Below are 18,673 nucleotides of genomic sequence, written 5' to 3' on the forward strand. Positions count from 1 at the left end.
TTCAGCTGGCACAGACACAATGGGCTAAATGGCCTCTTTCTGTGCCATAACTTTTCAATGGTTCTATGGTAACTCCAACACGTGAGCACACATCGGATGCTGGTTCTCCAGTTAGAGCTGCCTGTTTTGTGACTCATGAAGTACTGCATCTCCACCCTGCTGAGCATGGCTACGCATGTCCTCCATCCTCCGAGCAGGGCTGGCCACAGCTGACTCTGCCTGTGCGGAATCCTCCAGCTCTGAAGTGATGTGAACTTCACCCTGTGCCATGGTCTCTTATAATGTGCTCAGACCCACTGAGGTGTGAGTGTCTGTGCTGGTGTACACAAAATGCAGGACAAACCTGATGCAGCCAATTACTGCCCTAGGAGTCTACTCTCAATCAGCAAAGTGAGGAAGGGGTTGTCAACAGTGCTTTCAAGTGCAATCGCAGGAGGTGTAATACCTGCCCATTTACCTCCTCTCTCCTCACTATCCCTGGCCCCAAACACTCCTTTCAGGTGAAGCAGCGATTTACTTGTACTTCTTTCAATTTAGTATACTGTATTCGCTGCTCACAATGTGGTCTCCTCTACATTGGGGAGACCAAACGCAGACTGGGTGACCGCTTTGCGGAACACCTCCGCTCAGTCTGCAAGCAGGACTCCGAGCTTCTGGTTGCTTGCCATTTCAACAGCACAACCCCCCCCGCACCGCCCCCCATCCCCCGCTCTCATGCTGTCATCTCTGTCCTGGTATTGCTGCAGTGTTCCAGTGAACATCAACGCAAGCTCGAGGAACAGCATCTCATTTACCGATTAGGCACACTACAGCCTGCCGGACTGAACATTGAGTTCAATAATTTCAGAGCATGACGGGCTCCATTTTCAGTTATTTTTTCTTTTCCCTTTAAAAAAAATTTTTTTTGTGTTTATTTTATTTTATTTCATCTTAGTTTGTTCAGTTTGCTTACCCACTTTTTTTCATGTTTGTACTTGCAGCTGTTCAATTTTCAGTCTGTTAACACCCTATCTGTACTAATGATTTGTCTTTAAACACACTATTAACATATTGATTGCCTTTGCTCCACAACCTTCTGGTCAGCTATTCTGTGACCTTGTCCTATTTACACCTTCTCCTTTGTTATCTCTTGCCCCACCCCTGCTTTGCTTGCTTATAACCTTTTACATTTCTAATATTTGCTAGTTCTGAAGAAGGGTCACTGACCTGAAATGTTAACTCTGCTTCTCTCTCCACAGATGCTGCCAGACCTGCTGAGTATTTCCAGCATTTCTTGTTTTTATTTCAGGTTTCCAGCATCCGCAGTATTTTGCTTTTATTTTAGTGCTTTCAAGCAGCACTTGCTCAACAATAACCTGCTCACTGGTGCTCAGTTTGGGCTTCGCCAGGGCCACTCATCTCCTGACCTCATTCCAGCCTTGGTCCAAATATGGACAAAAGTGCTGAATTCAAGAGGTGAGGTGAGAGTGACTGCCCTTGTCATCAAGGCAGCATTTGATTGAATATGGCATCGAGGATCCCTAGGAAAACTGGAGTCAGTGCGAATCAGTGGGAAAACCCTCTGCTGGTTGGAGTCATACCTAGCACAAAAGAAAATGGTTATGGTCATTGGAGGTCAATCATCTCAGTCCCAGCACATCACAGCAGGAGTTCTTCAGGGCAGTGTCCTAGGCCTAACCATCTTCAGCTGCTTCATCAATGACTTTTCTTTAATCATAAGGTCAGAATTGGAGATGTTCGCTGATGATTGCACAGTGTTCAGCACCATTCATGACTCCTCAGATACTGAAGTCATCCGTGTCCAGAAGCAGCAAGACCTGGACAACATCCAGGGCTGGGCTGATAAATGGCAAGTAAGATTTGTGCCACACAATTGCCAGGCAATGACCATCCCCAACATGATAGAATCTAACCATCCCCCCTTGATGTTCAATGGCATTACCATCGCTGAATCCCCCACTATTAACATGCTGGGGGTTACCATTGACCAGAAACTGAACTCGACCAGCAATATAAATACTGTGGCTACAAGAGTAAGTCAGAGGCTGGGAATTCTGTGACAAGTAACTCATTTTCTGACTCCCCAATGCCTGTCCACCATCTACAAGGCACAAGTCAGGAGTGTGATGGAATACTCTCTACTTGCCTGGATGGGTGCAGCTCCAACAACACTCAAGAAGCTTGACACCATCCAGGTCAAAACAGCCCACTTGATCAAAGCCCCATCCACCATCTTTAAAATTCACTCCTTCCACCACCGACGCACAGTTGCAGCAGTGTGTACCATCTACAAGATGCACTGCAGCAACTTGCCAAGGCTCCTTTGACAGCACCTTCCAAACCCGTGACCTCTACCAACTAGGACAAGGACAGCATATGCATGGGCACACCACCACATGCAAGTTCCCCTCCAAGCCACACACCTTCCTGACTTGTAACTATATCGCCGTTCCTTCACTGTCGCTGGGTCAAAATCCTGGAACTCCCTTCCTAACAGCACTGTGGGTGTACCTACACCCCAAGGACTGCAGCAGTTCAAGAAGGCAGCTCACCCCACCGCCTTCTCAAGGGCAATTAGGGATGGGCAATAAATGCCGACCTAGCCAGCGACACCCACATCCCATGAACGAATAAAAAAATGTCATGATAGTGAGGAGAGATCAGTATGCTTAACAGATGCTTCTGCTGCTTAAAATAATTACATGATAGCTTCTGCAATGACAGCTGGGTGCATTGGCTGCAACCCCTGAACCTGGAGATGTTGAGATGTTTTCACCCTGTCTGCGACGGAATCCCATTTCTCTGTCCCCTGCGTCCCTGAGGCTGAACGCTCCGGCCACATCAAGCACATGCTCCTCGAACCGTGTCGGAACTGCGAGCTGTGCCTGACTACTTTCCAGGAGTGCCGTCCTGGTCTCTTGAGCATTCATCTTCCTTTTGGCCTGCAAGATGAAGAACAATGCATTAGCACAAGACCTCCCTCCCTTTCCACTTGCAGCCTCTTTCGCAGACGACATTGCAGATAGCACTCCAGCCTCATGAGCAGCAGCAGCATTATGGTTCTAACCTATGCTTGTGGGTCAGTGAGGAACCACAGCACTCCCCTCTTCCATGATGAGTAGACGTCAATGCGCCCTCAGGATGCCCCTCTCCTTGGCACTCTGGTGACTGCTGACCAGGAGGCTGGGTGTCTCTCAACACTCACCTTGCCAGACCCAATAAAGTCATTGAAGTCCTCCTCACCACTTCTGTGCTGCTGACCTTGTGTGTCACCTCCAGCCATGGTTAGACTTGGGGATCTGCTGTTACAGCTGGCAGGGAAGAGAATGTTCCTATGTGCACTCACTGCCTCCAGCAGGACCTCCAGCGAATTGTCAGAAAATCAGGGGTCCTCCCTCCCCACTGCCGTCTGTTCAGGTTGTGGCTCCTTTTTGTGGACGAACAGCAGACTCAGCAATGGCTACTGCTTGCCCCTTAAATCAGGCTCGATTCCATCTTGGTCCCGCCTCCCTCCTGCACGTGGCACCGCTAAGTAGACGCGAACACGACTCGTGGCCAATTAAGTGATTTCCACAGGAAAATTGCAACACACGCGCGTTTTCACATCGGTGCAGGGCAGGACCCAGAAGTCGTTGCAACATTGGGGTCCCAAGATGGAATTTGAAATCACGCCCCTTGTGTCATTGGTCCCTTATGAAAAAGATAGTTGTGCGTTCTGGTTTAAGAGTACTCAGAACATGTGGACATATCTTTCAGACAATGCAGGGTGAGCTCCTAACTTGGCTAAAGCATTCAAAATATAATTGGATTTTTACTGATTCAGGTGGAGTGGAGGGAAGTGTTATGGGGAGGAAATTGGAAAAATGTGGCCACATTAGATTGTGGAACAAACCTTGGATGACACAACAGGCTGGCATTTTCTCAATCTGCATTCTTATTGTCTCAAAGTACTTTATGTTTGCATTTATAATACTCATTTAACAGCTATAAATATAGACGTTGCATGGCAACTGTTTAAACAATTATTACGGAGAGAAAAACTATAATACAGACAAAAGATTTAAAATAAAGCACTTGTGAATCAAGGTTACTTGTGCAGTAATACAAAATCATGAATTATGTATTATCACAAACATCCATTATCAAGTCAGGACAGTTGAAGTAATTGATGAATGTGCATTAGGATGCTACCAACATATTGATACTGATTTATTTTGTGAAATTGTGAGATGATTGATTTGGCATCCTCAGAAAGTAACTGTCATTCATAACTGGCTGCATCTGTTTGTGTGGGGGAAAAGGAAATTAAAGTCCTGTTTATAACTCTTCAGATTGATTAATTTACCCATTCAGTTCTGAATTGATTGTGAAGTATGCTGCATGACTACATGTTTTCCAATAATGCTTTATTAAACTACTGCTCAGCATATTATTAAAAAACAGAAAATAAAGAACAAAGCAAAATGGAATCTATTTAACAGACATAATGTTCTGTAGTGAGTGGAAAAGTACATAGCAGCAAAAAAATGTTACATGGCTGTGTTAGGTGGTCCAAACAGAGTAATTTATTAACTGGCTTGTTATGAATCAGGGAAATTTATGTTTAAAGTTTGGTTTAGTTGTCCATAACAACAAATCTGCACTTTTGTTTTGCTACACTTAAAGCTGGTAGCCCTTTAAAGTTCTCAGCTTTAATAGCATATTGAGAATTAAAGATGGGCCCATCATTGGTAATGATGAACACAGTAGCTCAGTAGACCAATCCTAAAATAATTGCGGTTTTCTCTTTGATAAATTGGATTTTTTATTTTAAAAAATGTTCCCGATTTTTAAAACATTTGGAATGCTTTTTCTCCTTTTCCGGTACCATTTATAAACGACCTGTACCCAGGACTTAAGGGGTAAAAAGGAATGCAGGCGAGTATTAGGAGGATGACTTTCTTAGGTTCTGCCTGTCTCTTCATGCCCCACCCCCACCACCTCTCCACCATGGTGTGACAAAGTCTCTGAGTTCTACTCCTTACCCACAAAAAGCCCCATAACTGAGATTAATAATTTTGAATATAAACCCGATATCTCAATACGAGTACATCGTGTTACTCCCAGCTCTTTTTATTTCCTCTTATTGCATGCCATATAAATTTGCTTAAGTTTCTCACACCAGGAAACAAAATGAACTGTATTGCATTTTGATTTGTTTTAAATTAATGAAGATATATATTTAAGTATTAATGGGAAATCTGGTTTCTTCTTCCTCTTCTAATTGATGTATGGCTGTTCAAACATAAATTTAACAAGTTAATTTGAACAAAAGTTAACATAGGAAAAGTTGCAATTTATATATAGAGTGGACCTATTTTCAAAGTCAAGTCGTGATTCAAATATTTTTATATCTTGTAAGTATTGATTTTATTTTGTTAAATTGTCCAATTTAAACACCTTTCAACCAATTGAAAGGTCAAGCGCTTGTTGGGCATGCATCTAAATCTGCTATTGCCTTTTAGCATTTGACCATCTTTTCTTGATGAGAACTAACACTTTGACATAATCTAATCTAATGTAGAACTATAAATTAATACAATATTTATGTACAATACATATATACACCCGATTTCTTCCAAACAAAGTAAAATTTTCCCTGTCATGGACTCTGTTCAACCTATTTAACCTATGAGGTGTATCTATTAATATATAAGTTGCCAAGCTAAAGTTCTGTAAAACTTTTCTCTTGACTTTAATGTAATCTGGAAAAGCTCTAGAATATGAATCTAATATTACAGCCTACATCCTTAAACCTTTAGCAGTTAAATTCAACCTACTTGTCTATCTTTTTTAGTAAATGAGTCAATCAGCATTGCTTGCTGTGTGGGAACAAATAATCCAATTAATCCCTTGTGTTGTTTACAGCTGGCTCATTTTGTATTCGTGTCTTCCAGTTCTGCAATCAGTCTGTTAAATAATCTTACATCCATACCTTTCACTATTTTAAAGACCTATCTTTTAAAAGACCTATCTTTTAAAATTTGTTTTCTCCAATGAAAAGCGGTTCAGGACAGTGTCTGAAGTATGTTTTCTTTTTCATTTTTTCCTGATTCCTTTTAATACACAAGTGTCTTTTTGAAGGTAGAGTATCCAAAATACTACAGACTGTTCTGAAGATAATGCTTTTAAATATGGCTTGTATCCCTATGCTTGATAAACCTCAGTAAACAGTTTCACTGAATGGACAATAATCAGAACTCAATCCTTTTCCACCTTAACTAATAGTGTATTTGTTTTCTGTTTTCCAGTATGAATGTGTATTACCTTGCACTTGTCCATACCAGTCAATATGGCCATTTTGTTCAGTTCTCTTTGAATGCAAATAATCTTATATAGTTGCTGTAAGGTCACATACTAAGCAGCAAAATTTAATGTTATTTGGAGTACTCTCATTGATATTTTGACAGCTTCTGCTTTTTATTGTCAAGTAAATTTTAATCATACCAGCTAATTTATTAGTTTTAAGACTATACCTTTAGTTTGCAAAATTTGAAAATCTATGTAAATTTAATATTTACTTAATTGTGTCTTGCAGTGACTCGTAATGTAGGTTTGGTCTTTTGCTTTGCAATTCTTGGTCAGTCTGCTTTGTACTTCATGTGACAAGTTGTGCTTGGATTTTCCATATGGTTTTTATTACCAGCATTAATTTCACTGCAATTTTGTTGCGCAGTGCTAGTGAGACCACATCGCGTCTGACACTGGAAAAGTGCTTGGTTCCAGCATGTTTCAGAACTTTACTGTGTCCTGGCATGAGTTTGATCTCCTCTCATCCATAGTGCCCCACTGGATTAGTAGAAATAAGCAAGTGTTCAAAGCACCATTCTGAAGCAAAAAGCATCCTTCGTGTGTTATTTGGTGAGGTAATTAATTTTATTTAGGTGTATTTGAATTTTGGCCACAAATGTATCTTTTGAAGAGTCTTTAAATGTCCAATTGTCAGCACAGTTTGTAGTTTTGTTAAATTTATAACCAAAAAAGTAACTGGCACTTTAAATAACGGAGTGAGTTAATCCAGTGAGAACCTAAGCCATATATGCAGGAATTTCTCAGGTTTAATTCTTGCTCTCTGATAATTTAACATATCTCAGCCAGGGCTGAAGTAGGAAAACCACAATTGGTTTTAGTGCCTCTGGGTTAGACGGGGAAAATTAACTTGCAGCCTTGCAGGGAATCTGTGTGCGTATGCATGTGCACACACGCATGTTGATAATGAGATCAAACTGTGAGACTTCCATGTTCAAATGGTTAAATTTCAATTCTCACACATGAGTAATAGCCACGTAGGCACAGAAGCTATCTGGGTTGAGCGTGCAACCATAACCCCAGAAAGAACAGCAACATGGGAGAAAAACAAATAAAAGAAAAAACTGGTGAAGATGAAGCAGACACATAATAAGCTCTTAATACTTATTGCAGTCTCAATTTGCTTCTCCTTTCCTCAAATCTCCTTCATGACTGTTTCCATTTGCTATGAAACCTGGATTTTCTTTATACGATCTGCAATAAACCTGCTTGTATTCTTGTACTGTTCAAAAAATTATTTTATTAATGGATCTGTTGGCAAAAATTTTCACCTTGAGAATAGGATTAAGCTGAAAATAATTATCTAAAATCAATGCACAGAAGTACCTAGCAAACAATTTTTGTGCTGCTACCAATAAAAGGCTACAGTTCACTTATGGTGCACAATAGAGAAATGTATTTTGATCAGTGCAATATGGGTACGGTAGTGTAATGGTTATTTTACTGTATTAATAATCCAGACGCCTGTACTACCAATACAGAGAGTGAGAGTTCAAATCCTACCATGGCAATTTGAGAATTTGAATTCAGTTCAAAAAAATAGAAAACCTGGAAATAAAAAGCTGGTTTTAAAAACAGTGATCATGAGGTTGTTGGATTGTTGTAAAAACCCAACTGGTTTACTAATGCCCTTTTAGGGAAGGAAACCATCTGTCCTTGCCTAATTTGGCCAATATGTGACTCTTATCCCACAACAACATGGGTTGACTTTTAATTGTCCTCTGAAGTGGCCTAGCAAGCCACTCAGTTGTTTCTCGCGAAGGGAAAAAAAAATTTGGCCTTGCCAGTGACGCCCTCATTATAAGAATTGATCATAAAAAAAAGTGAATCACTCCTTTTTTTGATAATTTCACAAATCAAAGTACTGCTTGAAAAGCTACCTCCACCACTTTAGCCATGATTTTTTTTTACTCGGTTAAAAGGTATATTAAATAAAGATCACAGCACTGTACTCTATCTGAATCTCAAAATGCTTTTCAGAATAAATAATGATGTTGTCTCAGGGCTGCATCTAGCCAATTAAGTTGATGCAATGGTGTGTAAAAGTTGCATTTTTTTCTATTTTGATAGGATCTGAAGGATGATAAGAAGAAGGCGAGGATGGCAGCTGCCAGGGCAATACTAGAGAAGTGCACTATGATGCTTCTCACTGCATCAAAGGTAACTATCCAGTGGTCAAAACAGTCCATTGACAGCTTGTAATGCTCATTTATACCTGTTTACATTTGAATTTTTTTTTAATGATTACAGAGTCGATAGAGCAATATTGGCAGACTAAGATTTGGTCAAATGTCGCTGAGGTCACTGTTAATTTGTGGTTATAAAATGGAAGAGACTAATGAAATGCAGTATCAGAATCATTTTGACAGGAAGCTACCACTTTTGTAACTATAATTGTGACTGCATTTATGGTTTCATTTCACTTGGCTCTCTTTTTTTCTTGCAAAACTGTAATAACTGTATTGCACGGTTTGCAATCATACTGATCACTCACAAACTACCAAATTTTGTGAGTTACTTTTAGTCATCAGCAATCTTTTAACATTATCTTGCAGAAAATGTACTTAAATTTTTTTCAAAAAATTTACTTTATTCATAAAATTTGTAAAAGTACTTTATATAATGTCAAAATTGAAATGTTATATGAAGAGTGATGCAATTTAATTTCTGATACCTCTGAGGTGCCTCACTACAGTTACAATTACAGGTTATATTTCTAATGTACATTTCCTGTTAAACATCATCTGGTGCATACAGCCCAAGGGGTTTTACATGGTTTCTAGCCCCTCAGCATACTGTGGCAGGAGGACCTTAGACTGGCTTTTCCCCATTGAGCCTCTGCCCTAAACTTCAGTGTGTCCCTTAGCACATAGTTCTGGACCTTGGAATGTGCCAGTCTGCAACACTCGGTCCTGGCCAACTCTTTGCACTGGAAGACCAACAAGTTTTGGGAAGACCAATGACGTCTTTCACTGAGTTCATGTTCTCAGCTGTAATTGATGTTTGTCTTGGTGTGTGTCCCTGGGAGCAGCTGTAGAGCAGAGTTCTGTGGAGCTGCTCTGGATGAACCTCAACAAAAACCACTGCATTTCTTTCCAGTCCTGCTTTGCAAAGGCACATTCCAGAAGGAGGTGGGCAACTCAAGGGCAGCATGAGGTGGGGCTGAGACTCCAGGTATGCATGAAGGGTCTGACAGGGAGGGCCCTTCTCGCCACCAGCCAGTATTGGTGCTTGTTTGAAAATTCTTGCGATAAGGCGTTCTGCCAAATGACTTTGACAGTCTGCTCAGGGAACCATCTGAGGATCCACCATCTCTTTTTCCCACAGGGCCTTGAGGACATTATATGTGGACCACTGTCTGATGGACTTGCGGTCAAATGTGTTTTTCCGCACAACATTTTCCACGAGTAACAGGTATTATGGCATGGTCCAACTGAATGGAGCGTTTCATAGCAACGTGGCCAGACCCATCCTTCGCAACACGGGACAGATGGGACCTCAGCACACAGTGACACTTGGCGGGCTGGGTTTTATGGCGATGATGTGGGTCATGGTGGCGGCACTGGGAACGGTTGTCTTTTCTGTGATCGAGTTAGGCAGCTGGCCGCACCAATCTCACAGCGGCTGGCCAATTAATGAGCGCGATGTGCAGAGTTGGCAAGGTCGACATTAGCTGATGCCGTGGCAGGTGCTGGTGGCATATTTAAAGGTCAGCCAGCTCTGCATTTGTTCTTCCACGAGCAAAGGAGTCCTTCCTGTTCCTCTTGCCTTGGTGTAACCTGCCACTGCTGCCTGGAGACACTCTGCTGCTGTTGCCTTGGTGTAACCTGCCACTGCTGCCTGCAGGCACACGACTGCTGCTGCCTTCAATCAGTCTGCTTCTGCTGCTGCTCATTCAAGACTCAAAGGTACCAAGCAGCTCCCCCGGAGGCAACGCGCACAATGGCAGAAGCAAGACCCTGGTTCAGCCTCCTTGCAGGCTGCAAGGGCAAGGCGGGAGGTGCTTTTCCGAAGAGATACATACATACAAACATACAAATTAGGAGCAGGAGTAGGCCACTCGGCCCTTTGAGCCTGTTGTTCCATTCAGTAAGTTCATGGCTGAACTGATTACTCCATATTTCCACCTACCCCCAGTAACCTTCCACCCCCTTGCTTATCAAGACTCTATCTACCTCTACCTTAAAAATATTCAAAGACTCTGCTTCCACCGCCTTTTGAGGAAGAAAATTCAAAAGACACACGACCCTCTGAGAGAAAAAAAATTCTCCTCATCTCTGTCTTAAATGGGCAACCCCTTACTTTTAAACAGTGATCCCTAGTTCTAGATTCTCCCACAAGGGGAAACATCCTGTCCACATCCACCCCGTCAAGAACCCTCAGAGGTTTCAATCAAGTCACCTTTATTTAAGAGATGGGAGTAGGAGAGGGCCCTGCTTGACTAAGCAAGCCTGGACAGAATTTACAAAGGAGGTCAGCAACCGTGGGGCCACCCCCAGAACCAGGATCCAGTGTCGGAAGCACAACAATGATCTCATTCGGTCTGCCAAGGTGAGCACTCCCTACCTCGTTTCCCTTTTGGGCTTGCATGTGGTATGGCGAGGGGGCTGGCTTGGTGCCGAGGGAGTGACCACCCAGTAGACGGCAAGGCGTACAGGCAGCAGCATATTCTGTCTGAGACATGGCTGCCTTTCAGTGAGAGGTGCCCTTCTGTGTTTCCTGACCCCCCCAGGGTCCCTGGAGAGTGGCCGTATGCATGTGGTATCCGTGTACCCCCATCGTGGCCCACTGGGCCATCACCAGGCATTTTTTTTTTTTTAGATTTTTAGAGATACAGCACTGAAACAGGCCCTTCGGCCCACTGAGTCTGTGCCGACCATTAAACACCCTTTATATACTAATCCTACACTAATCCCATATTCCTACCACATCCTCACCTGTCCCTATATTCCCCTATCACCTACCTATACTAGTGGCAATTTATAATGGCCAATTTACCTATCAACCTGCAAGTCTTTCGGCTGTGGGAGGAAACCGGAGCACCCGGAGGAAACCCACGCAGACACAGGGAGAACTTGCAAACTCCAGTACCCAGAATTGAACCCAGGTCGCTGGAGCTGTGAGGCTGCGGTGCTTGCCACTGTGCCGCACTCTGCATTGTGCTTCTCTCTGTGGGGAAACTAACAGTCTTCCTTCAAATGCCTCTGGGAAAAGATGGCACACAACATTAAAGAGAGGGACAAGACTGGTGGAGGGGTGCCGTATCTCCACATCCTCTCCCCATGGAGGAGAAGGCCTTGGAGTTGGCAGGGCCGCCAAGGCTGCCATGGCATTGCTGATGGTAAGACAGGAGTGCCAACCCAAGAGGATGAGTCAACGAGTGCAGGTGCACAAAGGTGTATCTGGCACACAGAAGGCATAGGCCCCACGTGACCGACGCTGGACACATGGAACTCCTTAGCGAGCGTGGCTGGGATGAGGAAATGGGAGCTTCTTAGCCCTTGCATGTTTATGTTCTCTCAGGCAGGTTGGAGCAAGCTGAGGCCAGAAGACATCAAGAGACTGGGGGACAACCAGCCGCCTCTGAGGAGGAGGGTTCCTCAAAGGGTGCAACATCACATCATTCTCCTGCACCCTCCACCAGAGCAGATATTCATGTTGGTGCATATGTATTTGCGATTAGATTCAGGGTCACAAGCTGGTGAGCACAGCATAGACACACCCGAGCAGCTAGCTGTGGCAGCCAAGGCCACTGACAGTCGGAGGGTTGTGGAAGGTCAGGTCCATGCTGAGCCCCAGGCTGATGACATGACTTTGGAGATGGCTGCGACACTGCAACTGCAGCAAGAGATGATAGAACATCTGGCAGAGATTCCAGATGCTATGTGCACCCATGCGAGGATGGTGGCTGGGGTGGGGGGGGGGGGTGTTTCTATCCAGGCCATGAGTACTGTCATGTCTCTAATAGGTGTGCGAGTGGATTCCTCCATCGAGAGATTGGCGACCCTCATAGAGAGCCAAATCCAGCAGACTAGTCAGTGGATCGCAGAGGTGCGTGCAGACCTGCATGCCATCGCTTTAGCCATGAGCGCAATGCAGTAGTGGCAAGACAAGAGGGGGTCGAAGGGCCTGGATTTTCCACCAGGTCCTCGTCCTTCTCAGGTCAGTAGGGAGGTACAGTTGTGCCTTTCAAGGGAGAAGGTACAGCTGCATTCTGCTTCTGGGAGCTCCTCTCGGCACTCCACGAGTGGAAGCAGCTCCTCAGCCCTTCTGCCAGTGACCCCCAGCTCCAATAGCTGCAATGACGGAGCAGGGTCCTGCACCTATCCATGCTGGGTCCCTCCAGGCCTCAGAAAGCCAGAGGATGACGGCCAAGGTCATCCCAAGCAATGGGGAAGCACAATCTGCAGCCTGCCTCCACCGCAGCTGAAAGCACAGGATGGCACCACGTAGGAGCACCCGTAAGAGCGATATGAAGAGCAGCTAGCTGCACTTGGGGGTCATGAGTGCTTTACATTTCTAGTTGTCAAGTTTCCTTTCTGGTGTGCGCCTCAATAAATTTTTCACTCAGTCTTCCTGCTTCTCATTTTAATTCTGGGTGTCCTGTCAGATCGCTTCTACATCCTTTCTCCCTCAAGGTGCTGGAAGCGGTGGACCAAGCCGCCTCCGTTGAGCTACTCAGCCTTGCCACTATGCCATGTGCACCTGGGGCAATGGACAGCCAAATGAAGGAGGCAACAGCAGGGCTGATAACAAGGTAAGGCTTAATTTGAATCTTTCTGAAAGGACACAAAGGTCACAGGAAACGGCTCTGTGTCTTGGCATCGCGAGCCTCCCTTGTGTGTAGCTCATTGCATCCTGCCTGTAGTCTAAGGGATCCCACATCTTGGATCGCCTGGTCAGCTAGCTCCTCCACATCCTCCTATTCAGAGGAGGCATCGTGACCACTGATGAACTCATTGTTTGACCCCTTCCCTCTCTGCAGAACCAGGTTGTACAATGCACAGCAGGCCACCAGAATATCTGAGACACTTGCTGGGGCATACTGAAGGGCTCCACTGGATCAATCAAGGCACCTGAATCACCTCTTCAGAAGTTCAATGGCCTGCTTGATGGTCGCTTGGGTTGATCCGTGGCAGGTGTTGTACCTGTCCTCTGCATTCATGTGTGGGTTTCTCACAGGTGTCAGCAGCCATCTCTGTCATGGGTAGCCCTTTACTCCCAGAATTCATCCTTGAAGGCACGTGGGGATCTGGAAAAGCTGTGGCACCTGAGACTGCCAAAGTATGTGGGCATCGTGGCTACATCCTGGGAACCTTGAACACACCTGTAGGATCTTCTTACAGTGCTCACAGCCTAGTTGAACGTTGAGTGAGTGGAAACCCTTTCTGCTAATGAAGGCAGCTAGCTGGTCCAGGGGAGCCTTGATGGCCACATGCAAGCAGTGAATGACACCTTGCACCTAGGGAATCCAGTCATTGACCCGAATCCAATGGTCCTCTCTGCCTGACTCTCTGGATTGGTATGGTAACGTACATAGTTGCTGGTCTTCTTGAACAGGGCAACAGGTCACCTCCTTGATGCACCGATGGGCTGCAGATTGGCAGATCCCATGCATGTCCCTAGCGGATCCCTGAAAGGAACTAGAGGCATAAAAGTTGAGAGCCACGGTGATCTTCATGGCCACTGGCATTGGGTATCTACTAATCCCCAAGGGTCTCAGCCTGTTCTGCAGCATGACTTAGAGATCAGTGATGCAGTCTCTGGAGAGCCGCAGTCTTTGACACTGCCACTTGGATATTTGCAGAACGTTCAGCCTCGGGCGGTAGACTGTTCCCTGGAGATAAGCTCTTCTACATGCACGTAGCTGTTGGAGAGCCCCTCTGCATCCTTTTTTTAAAAAAAATTCTTGCATGGGATGTGGGTGTTGCTGGCAAGGTTAGCATTTGTTGCCTATTCCTAATTGCCCTTGACAACTGAGTGGATTTTTATGACAATCGATGATAGTTTCATGGCACCATTACTGAGACTAGCTTTCAATGCCAGATTTTAATTAAGTGAATTTAAATTCCACCAGTGCGCCGGGCCCACCCTGAGGTTGGCATTCTTGGTGGTTGTGAGCTTGGTGATGAGCCCCCGCTGGAGCCTGCACCTACTTCCCTCTGAGCTGGCCCTCCTCAACGGAGGCCACGAGGCCTGGATGATTAACACCCACAGCAGGTAGCCTCTTTCTGAATTCTAGCCCTTCCAACAAGCTGACCCCGCCCCTTCACCCCAAAATGTGCCTCTGGGTCCTCTCTTCGGGGCAACTGCCACTGCCTTATGTGACCCTGGCGACACACCCGCCCCCTCACCCACCCCTGGCACCTTCTCCCCCCCCACCTCCCCCCTTCTGCCGATGTCTACCACTGCCCTTTGTGTACCATCCTTCCTGCCACTGCAAACTGGTTCTCCCGAAGTCTTCGCTGGAGAGCTAGCACTTATCCTGTCCCCTACTTCCTTGCCATTCCCCATTTCACTGCGGCTTTGTTTCACCAGGAAGGCCTCTGAAGTCCCGTGGTGCCAATGCGCCACTGATAAAAAAAAAAAATTTAAATCGTCCTGTAAAGTTTCAGTTAATTGGCCTTTTAAGTACCTTAATTGGTGTCCCGCTGCCTCATTGTTAGAAGTCCATCCTCTATGGTTTCTTGCTGCTGGTAAAAATCCAGAGGTGATGCCACAACGTCGGACTTCCGGCCAAACATGGTCCACTCCAATTCCAATTTTACATACACATGCCCCCACCCCCGCTTCTCATTTAGTGGACTGGTAAAATTCCGGCTGGTGTTTGTGTACCAAAGGTCTAAGCACAGCTTGATGCAGCCACACACAAAGGTGGCCATCAGGTTGAGGGTGATATTGGGTACGTTTTTCCCCCATTTCTTTAGGAATTTATATATCTTGTCCGTGCAGACATGATATCCAGATAAAGTGGAAGATGGCTAGGGTGACCACTGTGCACAGGAGCGGGATATGGGCCAGACCTGCACCATATACAGGAACACCGAGAGTACCATGCACCTGATGATCAGGTTCTTACCCGCAATGGAGAGGGAGCATCGCTTTCATCTGCCCAGTTTCTGTTTGACGTTGGCTATATCTTCCTCCCAGTTTTTAGCGCACACTCCGACCCCTCCGATCCATATCCCCAGCACCTTCAGGTAGTCTGACCAACTGGTGAAGGGGACAAAAGATCAGTCGGCCCAGTTCCCAAAGAACATGGCCTCGCACTTTGGTGCCCAAGGCCATTTCGAACTGGTCGCAGATGCCCTTCAGTTCACGAACCAACAGTGGATCCGAGCAGAAGAAGGCGATGTCATCCATGTGCAGGGAGGCTTTGACCTGACTGCTTCCTGGGATTGTCACCAGTTCTGCCTGCATCCTTCCTGATGGACTCAGCAAAAGGTTTGATACAGCACACGAGCAAGATAGAGGAAAGAGGAAAGTCTTGCCTGACTCCAGATTTGATTGAAAAACTTTGAGATTCTCACTCTCCCCGAACCCCATTTTGGAGAGCACCTCCATCATGTAGGCGTGTGATATTCTGTGAAAGGTCTTTTCCTGGTCCAATCTGGCAAGGTGCCCAGCCTCCTGCCCTGGACATAGATGATCATATCCCTGAATAGCACAAGGCTGTCAAAGATCTTCCTGCTGGGTACAATGCAGGCCTGATCAATGTGGATCACCAACTCCAAAGCAGACTTGACCCAATTGGCAAAGACCTTGAACGGAATTTTGTAGACCACGCTAAGCAGTAAAATGGACCGCTGATTTCTTCTCTCTCTTCTTTCTGTTTGTAGATGAGGGTGATGCCTTTTCTCATGCATTCTGACATGCTGCCTGCCAGAAGCATACTCTCGTACATTTCCATCAGGTCTGAGGTAATCCAGTCCCACAGAGTTGAATACAACTTGGGCAGTAAACCGTCGCTTCCAGGAGTTTTGCTCATCTCGAAGGCCTGATGGCCTTTGTCAAATTGTCCAGATTTAGTTGTTTGTCCAGACTCTCCTGCTTACTGTCATCTGTGACCTCTGTGATGGAGGACAGGAAGGACTGGGAGGCCATGCTGCCTGCAGTCTTCACGTCCTGCAGCCTGACATAAAGGATTTTCTGATCCTTACTCTGTCAGACTGTGATGGCATTACCAAGCTGTCTTCCTCCTTCAGGCTGCTGATTACAGAGCTCTGTCTGTGTACCTTTTGGAAGAAGAAACTTGAGCACATCTCATCCTGCTCAATGGAGCAGCCTGTGGACCGGAAGATGATCTTGGAGGCCTCCACGGCAAAGAGTGAGGCTTGCTGGCTCTTTACATCTTGGAGACCCTCCTTGACATTGACTCCCATCGACGGCAGCAGGAGCAGACTGTGCGTGCTTTTCTGGAGTTGAGTCTTTTCTTCTCTCTCACCTCCTGAATACTTCTGAGGATGAAGAACCTCTTGATGTAGGCCTTGATTGCTTACCACCAGTGCATTGAGGACTCAAAGAGGGGCTTCTTGGTTCTTCAACTTTTGTAATCCCTTTTGAATTCCTCGATGTTTTCTGGGGTCAACGGTTTCATGTTCAACTTAGATAGACAGATATTTGGTCTCTCAGGGAATCAAAGGATATGGGGAGTGGGTAAGAAAGTGGAGTTGAAACCCAAGATCAGCCATGATTTGATTGAATGCCAGAGCAGGTTCAACATGCCATATGGTCTATTTCTGCTGCTGTTTCTTATGATCTTATGTTCCATGTCCCCCGCCAATCCTCTGGTCTTCCTGTAGGTGATAGTCAGCCAGTAGGAGGCAGTGGTCAGAGACTAACACCGGCTTGACATTGCTAGGTCTGACGATAAATGTCAGACACAAATAGGAAGTCTATTCTGGAATGGACGGATCCATCTGGCCTCGACCCAGGTGTATCTACGCAGCGCTCTGTCTGGAGGGCTGCTGAAGATGTTGTGCAGCTTGATGTCTTCTACTGTTTATATCAGGAGCCTGGTTGTAGTATTCAGTTTGCTGTTGGCCTTGCCAGATCCTCCAGCCGCATTGATGATGCAGTTGAAATCACCACCTAGAATGACCAAACTGGATGTTGCCAGAAGCAGGGGGAACTGCTGGAAGACAGCTCGCTGCTCGTTCTTTAGCCAGGGCATACACACTGATTAACCAGAGCAGGGCGGTTCTTGTACAGTAGATCTGCTACAAGGAAGTAGCCGCCCACCACCTCAACTTCAGTGATGGTGACGTCCCCTCCCCACAACAGAATACCTCGGCCATAGGAACAGCAATTGTCTCCTCCTGACCAGATCAATGGCACCTGGGACCACCATCACAACCATTGCCTGTAGGCGCTGAGGTGCAATATTGCGTACTCCTGCAGAAACAGGCCAGCTTTGACCTTGGTGAAGTACCCCAAGGTTAAAACGCATCATATGGTGGCCTTCATACTACGTGCATTAATGGATACAATCTTTAGAACTGTTTGAACTGTGCATAGTTTACCAGTCCAGTTGTCTATGCTTGTCCTACCCCTAGGGCATGTTCCTGCAGACCCAGAGTGTTGGTGAACTGTTGCACTGTCGCTGGGCTGAGATAACTGTGGAGGGTTATTCCGGGGGGATTGTGTAAGCAGGGAGATTTGGGCTGTCTTCCGTTGGTGCTGCCTTTCCCCTATGTTCCTCATCTCGGATATTGCGCTCTAGTTTTTAGCTGGGGTGTGCTGGGCACATCACTGCCTCGGGCTTTGCAGAGCTGCTTGAATACAGTATGCAATAAAAACAGGAATGTTGGAAATGCAGAAAGGTTTTCAGTATCTGAAAGAAAATGATAATACCAATTTAAGTACCCACCTTTCTGTTATTGTTCCTCAAGTATCATCACTTGCAAATGAAAGCTAGTACATCACTGTTCTGAGAACAGTAATACTTTATTACAACAATCAATAACCTACATTTATTCAACTAAATCAATTATGACTTTTTTTAAAATGGGTTTTTATTCCATTGGGTAGTATAGCACTTGGAGTACATCTGATCAGCAGGCGAGTTCACAACAGCATTCATCATCTGAAGTGGAGCACTATAATACTTTTGAATAACATGGGTGACGGGGACAATCTTGCCTCACTCCTCTTTCGAGAGTGATAGGTTGAGCAAATCTTTCAATTACATGTGCATAGATCTTGGAATTAGAGTACACAACCCAGATAGTATCCAAGATTTGGCCATGTATACCTCATATATTCAATTTTGTCATGCTCATGGCATTGGTTGAAAGACTTTCAAAAATTACTGCAAAGAAAAGCT

At 45.3% G+C, this 18,673-nt stretch overlaps 1 protein-coding gene across 1 annotated transcript in view; it reads left to right on the forward strand.

Annotated features, from left to right (window-relative positions):
• Positions 1-18,673, forward strand: part of ctnnal1 (catenin (cadherin-associated protein), alpha-like 1) — a 412,359-nt gene that overhangs the window by 277,016 nt on the left and 116,670 nt on the right. The window contains exon 5 of the mRNA XM_068011975.1: positions 8,419-8,508. Coding sequence (XP_067868076.1) covers positions 8,419-8,508 — 90 coding nt within the window. The remainder of the gene's footprint in view (positions 1-8,418; positions 8,509-18,673) is intronic.

This window comes from Heterodontus francisci, chromosome 2, assembly GCF_036365525.1.
Source record: "Heterodontus francisci isolate sHetFra1 chromosome 2, sHetFra1.hap1, whole genome shotgun sequence".
Classification (NCBI taxonomy): Eukaryota; Metazoa; Chordata; class Chondrichthyes; order Heterodontiformes; family Heterodontidae; genus Heterodontus; species Heterodontus francisci.